The sequence below is a fragment of the Elephantulus edwardii genome, unplaced genomic scaffold (genome assembly GCF_000299155.1).
Source record: "Elephantulus edwardii isolate Elephantulus edwardi_28Jun2011 unplaced genomic scaffold, EleEdw1.0 scaffold00100, whole genome shotgun sequence".
Taxonomy (NCBI): Eukaryota; Metazoa; Chordata; class Mammalia; order Macroscelidea; family Macroscelididae; genus Elephantulus; species Elephantulus edwardii.
Window position 1 is genome coordinate 1473422 of NW_006399850.1, and position 13735 is coordinate 1487156.

The window sequence follows — 13735 nt, forward strand, 5'->3', positions numbered from 1 at the left end:
AACTGGGGAGGAGGGTAGAGAAAACAGTGCAACAATGAATGAATGAGAACCCAAAATCTCTGTAAATGTTCATTAAAACTAATAAAATTTAATAATTAAAAGGGAAAAAAAACAAGTTGATGGATATGAAAAGTATAACTTAGTCTTTAACAGAAAAAAGTCAACCCACATCCTGCAGAAGCAGAAAATGATACTTACTGTCAAATTTTCGGCCATCATATTGGAAAGCACTGAAGGAATCGGAATGACTATCTGAGCTGATAAGATCACTGCTCCCTGCACTGGCAGGAGAAGTCCATTCTGAAGGCACACCTGGGTCATCAACAGGACGCATTTGGTTTTGCTTGTTTAGAATATCAGGAAGATCTTTGGGAATTTCAAGGCTTCCTGGACTACTTCCTCTTCTTGTCATAGTCTATAAATTCAAGAAGCATTTATCATTAAAAAACTAATAATTTTCATTCTCATTAAGCATATGAGAATCTCTTATCCTTAATTTAAGCATAAAACTAATGTTTACAGTTAACCCCTGAAGTAGAAAATAGGTGGTAATCAATTAACAAAAGATAGTGATAGTGATAGTGATAGAGCTGGAGCATAAACTCTTAGTCTACCTAAAGCAAAAACCCAAATAGCAAATGGTCCTGAGCCTGAGAGACAGTGAAGTCTCAACAGGATCCACTGAGTTAAAAAAAAATTAAAGGCAGTAGAAAAGGCAAAGTTTTTAAAAGGAAAAAGAAGCACCAAACAGAAGAAACAGTGGAAGGAAAGGAGAGAAAAATGAGCACATACAACATTCTCTAAGATTTTACCTTGTTCAAGAAAAAGAAAAATCAAACCAACCAAATACAAGTACAACACAGCTAGAAAACTTCCAGTAAAGTTGCAACCCAAATGATATATGAGCTTCTTTTTTTTTTAAAAAAAAAAATCAACTTAACATGTAACTTTTAAATGTTTTTGTTGTCATCAAGTCACCCTTGACTCATAATGATCCTATGTTATTAGGTGCCATCGAGTCAACTGTAAGTCATAAATATCCTATGTAAAACGAAATGAAAATCTGCCCGACCATATGCCATCTTCACGATCTCTGCAGTTTTAAGTACATTTTTGCAGTCAATATGGCAATCCATCTCACAGAGAGTCTTCCTCTTGTCATTGCTCCTCTACTTCTCCAAGCATGAAGTCCTTCTCCAGAAGCTGATCTCAAATGATAATATGCCCAAAATATGTGAGATGGTGTCTTCCATCCCTGCTTCTATGCATTCTAGTTGCAATGTTAACAAAACAGGTTTGCTTCTTTTTGGCAATCTATAGTACACTGTGATCTACTGTTGTGTTGTTGATTGCCATCAAGGTGAGCACAACTCATAGTGACCATATGAACAAAAGACTGGAAGCCTTTCTATATTGTTTCTCAAAGTTCACAGTTTCCAGAGGTATGTTGGTGATTTACTGTAACCACGTGTTAACCCTACAGGTCAGAATAAAACTTCCCCATAAGATAATCTCGACAGGGTCACTACAAGTGGTAATCAATTAGACCATAATGGGTTTAATCGTTACAAAATTAGCATGATGCCTTTCTCTCCTGCAATTGCGTATTAAGCCGAACCTACTGCTGCCTAGTTGATTCCAATACATAAATAACTTCCATGGGTCTCTAAGGCTGTTAATCCTTATAGGAGAAGACTGCTCATCTTTCCCCAAAGAGCAGCTGTTAGATGTGGAACCACTTGCCTCCCTGTTCCCATAATGCCAACATTCAGCTTTATTGTAGTCTATTATAAAGTTTCTCCTGCTCTATGGGATTAAGATGGGCAATGAAGCTCTTGTTATGCTATGGGTCCTGACATGACAATATACAACAACAACATTATTTGAAATGATTAACCAATTAATATCTGTGTTGTCAAATTTACGTCAGTTGGGTCAGAAGAATCCCACTGCTTTTTTCCTAATGAGGGTTCACACCTGCCACCATGGTACTATGGATAATGATGAATAAAAAAGATGGGCGGAAAAGACTAAGAAAGAAATAAAAGTCCTTGGTTGGTGCAAAAATTATCATACTTGGTTGCTAATCAAACAGCTGGAAATTTGAGGTCATGTAGTTACTTCAGAAAAAAGATCTATTGATACATCTCCAAATAATCAATCGCTGAAACCCCTGTGGGCACAGTTCCATGCTGACCTGTATGGCTGGAATCTGCATGAGTTGGCATTGACCAGATGGCAACTGATTAAAGAAGCTATCGGATTTTATTTATGTACATTAGCAAACATAGAATTCTAAATTTTTACTCTAGTCAAAACTCTAAGCCTATTTATCTTCTGTCCTAGGATATAATACACTATAAAAATATAATTTAAAATCATTAATTTTAAAAATATCTAAATTTTAGAAAAAAGCCTTTTTAAAATAATTTCCACATATACATTTTACATGTATGTATGTGTGTATACATACACACATTGAGGGAGCCAAATCTTTACCTTCTTCCCCAAATTATTGAATAAACTTACTGAGGCATTACCACTTCGAAGTCGTTCTGCTATAAATTCATCCATCAGATCAGGAACATTAGCACTGCTGCTGCCAATATCACTATTAAGAGGGGATAGTTTGGAGCTCATGTCCTCTTTATTGGCTAAAAATAAATAACAACTACATATAGTGAGGAAAGACTTAACTGCATTTTCTAAATTTTAAACAAACAATAAAACCCCAACATATCTATGCCAAATCAATTATTTGCCAAACATGCATTTACAAATAATTTCCTTTCTCTTAAATTTAAAGAATTAGTAAATTGGTATTTACTTTTTTTTTAACTAAGCAGATGTTAGTCAATCTTCAGTATGACCTTAAATAGCAAGAAAGCTTATAGATAAGCACTAGCTGAAGTTGGGTTAATATTGCCTATAATGAATTTTGTATTCTTTTCTTCCTTTTTATATTTATACTTCTACTTAAATGTCTTAATAATTTATAAATTTTCCCCTAAGATCATGTCCAGCGAATATATCCTGTGAATGTATACAAATCTCAGTGAAACACAAATGCATCTGAGTTTGGATATTTCTTTTTTTTTTACATCTTATGATTTTTTGAAATTATAGTGCTTCTCTCCACTCTAAAACTCTAACTCTAAATTAGAAGTGATAAAAGAAAAAAGCAGTTTATTTGCACAAAGTTGTTTCTTAAAAAACAAATATACTATAATATTCTTGATCTATGACTGCATAATTTTCTTTAACGAACATTTTTTGTTTGACAAACTAATTTATTAAAAAATGCTATTTCATTGTTTTACTTTCAGGTTACTAAAAAATGATTTCTCTGCAATTTAAAGAAAATAAGCAATGTATATATTCCTAATGAATTGCAAAGCATTTCAAGTTAAGAAAATATACTGGTCAGATGCTCACTGGCCAGCCTGCTATTATATACTGCCCTCAAGTGGCATTAATGGCTCAATGCAAGATGCTTTTACACAGCATTCTGTTAATCATGCTAACAAAACCAAGTTAAAACAAATAAAAATCAAAACCTACCTTACTGCTGAAAGCTAGTTTTCTCTATCTGAAAAGCTATAATTTTGAATCAAGATAAAAAAGTTATCATAATCATGTTTTCTTTATTCTGTCCATAGAGGTTCCATATTTAAATTATGATAAGCTGTCATGAAACCTTTATGTACAACTAAAATCTCAGGGAAAAAAATAATGCTTCAAGGATTTAACTTGCATTCTATATAAGTGAATGCAAAAATGAAAAGCCTACAGATTGGAAATGGCTTAAATGAAAAGTAACTGAATCCACTTTGAGATTTAAGAAATAATTTCTTCTTCAATGAGTGTTAAACTAAAGATGTTGGTACTGGTTGGTTTCTATCATGTTACGTCAAAAAAATTTTCTACCAAGAAAAGAAAAAACCAAGGCTGAACTCAAATATAGATGGTACCCCTTTAAAAATAAATTTTAGTGGGGTTTGGAGAAAAGTATTCCACCTCCTCAATATTATAACTTAAATTTCAAGACTCATGTGAGGCATAGACTAAAAAAAACACCTTTAGTTAGGTCATTAAAAAAATTTTCCTGCATCTTTTTCTTTCCTATCTTGTTCAGCAGCAAAGAGGTTTAACTAATGTCTTATAAGGAAAATTAGTAATTTAAATAAACCATTTATGCTGGGGAAAAATACAGCTGGGAAAAGGCGCATGCATAACCAAACAGAGAGAAAGCAGTGACCATCCCAAAGCTTTTTGATTGCTTATAGCTTGCTTCAGTTGCATTAAGCCAAACTGGTGCTGTCTTTCTCCTTTTGCGCTCTGCACACTGTTAGTGCTCACCTGCAGCTTTCCTTCCAAAATAGCCCATTACATGACTGTACAGATCCCTCAGTGGAGCCTCTGGTGGCATTCTGTTCTGCCTCTGTGGGGAAACATTTGCCTTCTGCTTCGAAAGAGCATGTACAACAGTTTTATAAACGCCACCCAGGGAGCCCTGCTGTAGTCCTGCCTCATGACTTGATGATGACCTAAGAGTACTACGATTACCTAACTGATTACTAGCAATTCCTTCTTTTTGTAATATAGTAGGAATCTCTGTAGATTCTCTTACTGTTTTACTACTTCCTGATGCTACATTTATTGCATCTAGTGGCTTGTACACACCAGGTCTGACTAGCTCTACAACACTATTTGAGCTCGTATGAATGTTGCTGGTGTTGCTATTACTACTACTATTGCTACTGCCACTACCACTACTACTACTACTACTAAAGCCACTGAGTTTCCGCAGTCTCATCTTCCATGGAGCCTCTTTGTTTTCCAGAGGGTTATAAAACTGTACTGATTCAGTAGATGGTCTAAAAGTAACATGAACAGTATTTCGTTTTTTAGTAGCAATTTTCATAATTTTGGCTCTGTGAGTTACTGTTTCAGACAAGCTCCTTTTAGTTGGAGAAAGTTTGCTAGTATTTGTAACATGAGGCATTCGGTGGTTAATGGATGCTTTTACTGGTGCTTTTAGCATAACTTTCTTGGCATTCATAACATGTGGGACAGTGATTTTTTCACTCACTTGCATACCCTTAAGCTTTTCAACTAGTGACAGATCTACATAGGCATCTACTTCTGTGGCTGGCTGTCTATACAAATATTTCCTCTTTTCTTTATCATAAGAGCTATCTGAACTAGGTTCTGAAGACTGTTTATCACTGTTTAGTTGCTTAGATTTTTCAGAGATTTGTGTTTTTATAAAACTATCTATTTGGTCAGGTGCACTATTACTCACGAAGTCAGATGTATGTGCTTCTTTTTGAAACTGTGTGTTTTCAGGAGTTCCAGCAAAGGAAAGAGTACTTTCTGATTTCATTTCCTGGTCTATGCACTCTAGTTTCTCTAAGGATGCTCTTTCATCCCTATGTACTGCACTAACCAGTCCCTGAGGAGTTGCATCTTTACCTATCTCATTTCTACTTTGGTTTTCCTTAAGATACTCTTTCAGAGAAGAAAGAAGATCGTCATCTCCTTCAAGGTCAATGTATTGGATTTGTTCAAAAGCTGAATCTGCAAGTTCTACTGGACCTATTAAATGACAAAGATGGTCATATATGCTATCACCAACTTCCAGAGAAGACTCTCTACTATGAGTATCACTGATGTAGCTTTCAGTGGATCTAGTTATTGAAGAAGCCTCTGTGGAACTCTGCAAGCTTGGCGCATGACGAGATGAACTGTCAATGACAGGAAATGCACCTTTGGCTCGTTCAACAGTGAATGGTTCCAAGATGTCAGAAGTACTGCTACTTCGAGGCAATGGTTGTTCCTCATTCACAGCACCAAAAACTTCATTTCCAGTGTCTTCACTTTGTGAAAAATGTCTGACTCTAGTTGGGCGGGGAAGTATTTGAGAATCATCAATATCTGTAAAAGAAAAAATTATGTAGAGTGGGAACTATGTTAATATTTTTTAAAGCAGTCAATTCAACATATACTATGCATATGCTATAAAATGTAAAAATCTGAGATGAATTTTATTGTGAGCTCAACGAAAAGAAAATCTTTAAAAATACAAATCTGTTTAAAAAAATTAAAAAGATGGGCACAAGCCAATATATGATGTACTGTCAATGAATCAGAAAACTACCAGAATGCATTTTAAAATGTTAACATGCATAGAGAGAGACAGTAAGGTGATGGAACATTTGGAAGTGCAGTTAAAAATAGAGCTGTGCCAATACCTGAAGCAATTAAAAATGCTTTTCAATTTGTCCAACTTATTATATACTTTCCAAGCAAGAATAATAAGTAACACATAAAATTGACTAAATATTTCACTAGCAAATTCTAGTTTTCTTAATTGTAGGGTCACATAAATTCCCCTACTTGCTGACTAAACAGACAAGAAGTATTTTCTCTTCTTTAAAGCTGTAAAATTTTAACACATATTAGAAATTAAAATCTCCACCCTCTTCCTACAATTCTGTGAGGAAACTATTCTTTCAAAGAGTATGAGGGGTTTTTTTGCTACAGTATCCAAAATCCATTCATCCCCAATTATAATTAATATATTCTTTTTAAATGTACATTTTTTCATTTCATACGAGCATTATTTAAAGTTATTAGGTAGACGCCTTACCTATCACTGACCTTCATCCATTAAATAATCTATGGCTTCTTATGGTTCTTTTTACTAATCATAGATATAAGAGTCAAAATGAATATTAGAGAGTATCTACCTTAACTCTCCCAGATGTCCTCATCATTTTATTTGAAAGAAATTCTTAAATTTATAATCATAAAGTTTTCTTTATAATGATAAAGTTTTGAGAAGAATTAATTTTCCATAGTTCATACTGTTTTTGCTAAATGTTAAGGGTGTGCTAAGTGCTTAGTTTATCAAGATGAAATAAGATTTAACTTTTCAGATGTAAACAAAATCTAAACGAGGAATGTTTGAAGAGACGTATAAAGTCTAGAAATTCATTACAGTTTCTCTTTAACTTACCTTAAAAAAAAATCAGACGACAGTAAAATATAAAAAAAAAGAAGACAAGAGTCAAAAAGCCTGGTGTTATTTTTTACAAAATTTATAATGCAAAGGTTAAAAGTATTAGGACTATGATTAAACAATGAATTTTTTTCTTAAATCTAGAGAAAAGCAGTAACCTATCCAAGGTCACAAATATACCAATGGGGGGTTAAGTACAGAACATGGGGGTTTTTTAAACTTTAGATTGGGAGACCAATTTTCCACTTATAAAATGGGTAGGTCTGTAAATCTTTACATATTATCAGTAAAACACTTGTCTGTCAATTTGCTGTACTGGGGTAACTTGTGTATTTTTGTGGTCTACAGAAGATACAACACCAGTGTTTCAAATGCCAGAAGGGTCACCCAGGGAGGACAGGTTTCAGAAGAAGTCTCAGATTAAGAGAGACAAGAAAGCAGGATTGGGCACTCACTCCTGAAATAGCAAGCCTCTGAAAACAGTATGAACAATAGAGGAATACAGCCTGAGAGGCAGAGCCCAGATTGGAAGTCACTCAAAAGGAGAAGAAAAAGCTGCAAGCACCCTTTGATAATGTTAGGGTACATGGAATGTGTGAAATAGGAATGCAGCATAGCTGGAAGTTGTAAAAATTGAAATGGAAGGCATGAACACTGATGTTCTAAGCATTAGTGAACTGAGATGGATAGGCATGGGCCATTCTGAATCAGACAATCACAAGGTGTTGCATTTATGATGTAAAAAAAATTTCAGGACCTATCCTAAAGTACAATGTTGTGAGTGATAGGGTACTATGTACACATATAAGGGAGACCTGTTAATACGACCATTATTCAAATATATGCACCAACGACTAAAGCCAAAGAGGAGGAAACTGAACATTTCTATAAACATACAGTCAAACTATACTGAAAATTACTGGTGACTGAAATGCAAAAGTTAGAAACAATGAGGAGGGAATGAATGATAGAAAGCATTGTAATGGTGACAGAAATGAGGCTGGAAATCAAATGACTGAATTATATATACTGAATGATTTATTTATTGCAAATACCTTTGATGACTGTGGAACAAACCATCAATTGTTCATGTACAACAAAGTCAAATTGAAGCTGAAGAAAATTAAAACAACTTCACAAGAACCAAAATATGACTGAGTCAACCTCACCTAAAATTAAAAAGCACCTGCAAACTGGGTTTGAGGTTCTGAACATTAACATTCAAAGACCAGATGGGTCATGGGATGACATCAAGGATATCAACCCTGTGGAGAGCATTAACACTGTTACAAAGACAGAGGAAAAAGAAGAAAAGACCAAAATAGATGTGAGCAGAAACTGAAAATTGCACTAGACCATTAATAAGCCAAAACAAAAGAGATAAAGCCAAAATAAATGAACTGAATATTTCAAAGGGCAGCTTGAGAAGACAAAGCAAAGTATCATAATGGAATATGTAAAAAGCTAGAATTGGAGAGGGGGGAAATGAGGAAGAACTTGCTTAGTAATTCTAAAGTTGAAAGAGCTGGAAAACAAATCCAAGCCTTGAGTTGTAATACTGAGAGATGCTAAGGCCAAAGCTAGAATGATCCAGAAAGCATCAAAAGAAAAGGAATACACAGAATCACTGCACCAAAAAGAACTGGCTGATACTAACATTTCAGGAAGCAACATATGAACCAGAGGAAATCGTAATAAAGGAAGAAGTTCAAGCTGCACTGACGGCATTGGAAAAAAAATAAAGACCTGGAATCAATGGGATAACAACTGACATGTTTCAGTTAACCTGGACATGCTCGCCAAACTATGACAGGAAATTTGTAGGATAGCTGCCTGGAAAACTGACTAGAAGAGATCTGTATTTGTTCCTATTCTAAAGAAAGGTGATCCAATAAAATGTGGTCATGTTTGCTGATGTTATGTGCCATAAAGTCGACTGCAACTTACAGCGACCATGTTCTGAACTCCGCCCTATCCTAAGTCAATCTCATCGTCTCTGACAGATTAAATCCCATTTCTCCAGTCACTAAGTCAATCCATCTCATCCTGGATCTTCTTCTCCTGGCTGTCCCTCCAGCCTTCCAAGCACAATGTCCCTCTCCTAGCCATGTGCCCAAATTATTTAAGATGGAGCCTCAAAATCCTTGCCTCTAGGGCGCAACCTGTTTTCACCCTCTCCAGGCCATTTCTCCTGGCAGTCCTCAGTATGTTCAACACTCATCTCCAGCACCACAGCTCAAAGGCTTCAGAACAATGTAATGAATATCACATTCATCTACTGCTGAAGATCATCCAAAAAGAGCCACAACAGTACACTGACAGAGAATTGCCAGAAATGCAAGCTGGGTTTAGAAGAGGACATGGTACCAGGGAGATACCACTGTTGATGTCAGAGGGATCCTGGCTGAAAACCAAAAATACCAGAAGGACGTCTATTTGGGTTTCATTAACTATGCAAATGCATTTGACTGTGTGTATCATAACAAATTATGGCTAACATGAAAAAGAACGGAAATTCCAAAATACTTAATTGTGCTCAAAAGAAATCTATACCAAGAAGCTCTTGTGCGAACAGAACAGGGAAACAATGCATGGTTTAAAATCAGGAAAGATATGCGTCAAGCTGGCATAATTTTTTTTTCATCTATTCATTCTGAATGCTGTGCAAATCATCCACGAGGCTGGACTCTATGAAGAAGAAAATGGCATAAAGATTGGAAGAACACTCACCAACAACCTGTGTTATGCAAATGATACAACCATGCTTGTTCAAAGTGAGGAGGACTTGAAACACATACTGCAGAGAATGAAGGACTCTGACTTCAATACGGATTGCATCTCAACATTAAGAATACAAAAATCCTCACCACTGGACCAAGAGGCAGGATCATGATAGATGGAGAAAAGGTTGTCAACTGTTTCATCTTACTTGGATCCACAATCAACACCCTTGGTACCAGCAGTCAGATCAGAAGATGTATTGTACTGGACAAATTCATAATTAGGGATCTCCCTAAATTACTGATGTCAGTTTAAAAATTAAGCTTGCGCCTGATTCAGGTCACTTGCCATGCATCTGAGAGATGGACAGTGAATAAGGATGACTAAAGAAGAATTCACGTCTTTGGAGAAGAACACGGACAATCCCATGGAATTCCAAAGGAACAAACAAGATATTTCTTGACGAAAGTTCAGTCAGACAGCATGCTCCTAGGAGGCAAGGATGGCAAAACTTAATCTCACATATTCTAGGCATGTTGCTTGGTGAGGCTATTCCTTAGAAAAGGATATGATAATAGGGAAAGTAAAGCATCAGTGAAAGAGAAGATGACCCTCAAAGAGATGGACTGACACAGTGACTGCAGAAATGGGCTTAACTGTGCCAGAAATGATGATGATGATGATGATGATGATGATGATGATGATGATGACGACGACGACGACAACACAGGATAGGCCAGGGTTCAGATGTGTTGTTCATATGGTCACTATGAGTAGTACTCAACTCAAAAACAGCTACCAATGACAAGAAAACAGTAGATTATGTCCAAGTTCCTGGGTAACACAAATAGTTAAGGGCTTCACTAGTAGTTGAAAGACCAGATGTTAAAAACCCACTCAGAGAAGTCACAAAAGGCAGGACTGCCAATCTGCCTTCAAAAGAAAAACCTATGTAGCAGTTCTAGTGTGCACACATGGGATCCCTACAAGTTGAAACTGATTCAATGGCAACATGTAACAAAAATACAATGTGTTTTAGGATTCATTTTATGGATTAAGTAAACTGATTCTTCTATCATTTAATTAACACTACACTCATTATATGAGGCACAAAAGAAACTTTTTAAAAACCAAATTCAGATCAAGAAAGAGCCATATTGTATCAAGACTCTAGTATATTCCTGAAGATAAACCAAACCCACTGCAACTAAGCTGATTACAATAGTATTTCTGTGGGACAGAGGAGAACTGTTCTACAGGTTTTCAAGGCCATAAATCTTTAGAGGCAGACCACCACAGCTTTTTTTCTTCCTTTGCCACCCTCCCCAGCAGCAAGTAAGTTGGAACCACAGATCTTTCAGTTAGAAGTTGAGCACTTAACTACTATGCAACCATTACTCATTTCCACATAGCTCACGTATTAGTTATTTCCTAATTTTTTTTTAAATAATTTTTTTGTTGTTGTTGATGTTAGCTGAGGACAATATATTAAAGAATGACACCGTCTTTCTCAGGTACACAGGAATTTTTCTAAAGGGAAAGAGAAATATTTCCATACAACTTTATACTTATGCACTGATGTCCATTATGTATTTATTACTGGAACAGAGAACTAATCTTGATAATCTCACACCTTGATAACTAAATATTTTGGACCGTAACATCTTCCATGAACTAATGCTTTTCATATACAAGGAACTTAATACTGGTAAAAGGAAAGCATGTCTTTTATACAACAAATCAGTACTTGTTTCTTTTCTAAAATTTTGTCTATTTTGGGTAATAAGGCCAATGTACCTTAAAGACAAATAATATTATATAGGCCATCTATATTTGAAATTGTGTTACTAACACAGGTTAATTAAAAAAATGAACATCTTTTTTAAATATTCAATCGTAGGCAGTAACACAATCACTAAAATCACTTTAAAGAAAAAAACTAATTTTCATAATATTCATTAATAATTATTTTAATAATTCTAAAAATCATACATATGGTTTCCCACGAAAGTGAAATTTAAAAAATGCTTAATACTTAGACTACAAAACTATCGTCTGCTCTTTTATTCCTCTAACATTGTTTCTAAACTTAAATTCTGGGAATAAACAACAGCACAATTTTTAAGTTAATATAATTATGTTGTTTTATTTGTTTACAAATGTTATAGTACAGATTAATAAACTATTTCTTGATATTTTCTTTTAACAGAAAATCAATATGAAATATTACAGGGGGAAAATCTAACTTGAAATTATGCTAGAACTAGCATTATATCCAATTTCACAGTGATGACAGGCAAAAACAAACTACTGCACTGTACAAAGCATTTACTTGTTTGATAAGAAATGCAAAACTATCCTGTCAGCTAGCATTTGGGGGAAAGATAAAGAAATGAGAGATTCTAGCTTTTTTCCTCCTGATAGGCAAGAAACAGCACTAAGGCACAAAACCATTGGCCCTATGGAGATCAACTAAAAATAGTGAAATACCATTTTAAAAAGAGATCAGACGAAGGTACCAACAGTCTATGTACTTATGGCCTACACAGAGTCTAAAGGGGGGGGGGGGAGGCAAATAAATCAACAGTAATGAGAAGTTATCAGAAGAAACTGGGCCTGTAAACTTTTAACATGGTTCCTGGTAATTTCAGAGTGAGAGACTCACTTTATATAATTAGAAAATAACTGCTGCAAAAGAATAAACAAAATCAGTCATTATGTTCTTCTAACTGCATTCTATCATTTTGGTATTATTTTTGCAGTAAAAGCCAATGTGTTTAATAATAATTAAGTAACTGGATTTTCTCTAATCTATAAAGAAAATGAAGATTACTAGTCTGAATTGCCATATTTGTAAAACTACAAAAGAGTATATTACTTCTCAATGGTGGATAAAAGGGAGAATGAACAGCGTATGTGGCCATACATTATATCTGTAGATCTTTAAAATATAAAAAGTAAATATCTAGGGAAACCCAAGATATTGCAGATATTTGGGAAGATATATTTTTTTAACACTTGTTACAGATAAGTCTCAAGTTGAGAACTAGTGTCATTGACATAGTACAAAGGCCTGAATGACAGTAATCTGGTCTCACAGCATTTGGAAAATTTGAGAAAACACTTCAAGGATTATGAATGTTTTAGTATTCTGTTCTAGTTTAGCCTATATTTTCTATATACACAACATTAGTGTCATAGCAATGTAAGTAGACTGATTCGCTAGCCAAGAATACTGAAGAAAAAAGGGCCATATTAAAATAACGTACTTGAAAATTGGTGGGCCGATTCTTAAAAAATATTCTTGATATTACATGCTATCGAGTTAGAACCAATTCATAGCTGATCCTCAAGGGGTTTTCAGAGGCTGTTAAGCACAGAGGAGACGGCTCATCTTTTTCCCACAGAGCAGCTGTTAGATTTGAGTCACCTGCCTTTGAAGTAGCAGTGTAATTCCTTACCACTAAGCCACCAGAGAGCAATTTTAAAAAAATCTTATTATGCTTTTAAAAAAAAAAAGAGAGGAAAACCCCAAACATTGAAAGGGAGCTTCATTTTACCCCTCATAATTAATACAAACTATCAAGCAAATGTTGCTCTGAAAAATTCCACTTCTAACCAAAAGCTAGATTGTCTTCAAATGTTTATTACTTTGGTGAAGTAATTGCAAAAATCTGACCTTCTCATCGAAAAGATATTCCTTGCTATTGTTCTTAGCTGCCATCGAGTAGAGAATATACCTAGAGATATGCCTAGGAATTACTTTTTTAATTCATTTAAGCCCCTCAGATGAGTAGAGATACAAAAACATGAGAAACAGCTTTTAGTGCAGCTCATTTTGTGCACATAAAGCTATTCTAAAATTAAATATGAAGATAAGCAAATAAAGGACATTTGGTTGGCTGAAGATCTAGGGCTGCAACTTTTTTATCACATTTTTAGCATCTGTTCATATACACAGCCCTATCATTCACCTTCCAGATGTTTTTA

General features: G+C 34.9%; 1 protein-coding gene across 5 annotated transcripts in view; it reads right to left on the bottom strand.

The window, feature by feature from the left end:
- RALGAPA1 (Ral GTPase activating protein, alpha subunit 1 (catalytic)) overlaps positions 1–13735 on the bottom strand; it is a 391173-nt gene that overhangs the window by 231410 nt on the left and 146028 nt on the right. For 4 of the 5 annotated variants that reach the window (XM_006891556.1, XM_006891558.1, XM_006891555.1 and 1 more), the window contains 3 exons: positions 5770–5937; positions 2530–2654; positions 199–415 (listed from right to left, as the gene is read on the bottom strand). In XM_006891556.1, the coding sequence (XP_006891618.1) occupies positions 199–415; positions 2530–2654; positions 5770–5937 (510 nt within the window). Of the gene's footprint in view, positions 1–198; positions 416–2529; positions 2655–4359; positions 4442–5769; positions 5938–13735 lie in introns of all 5 variants that reach the window. The other variant, XM_006891557.1, reaches the window with a different exon arrangement.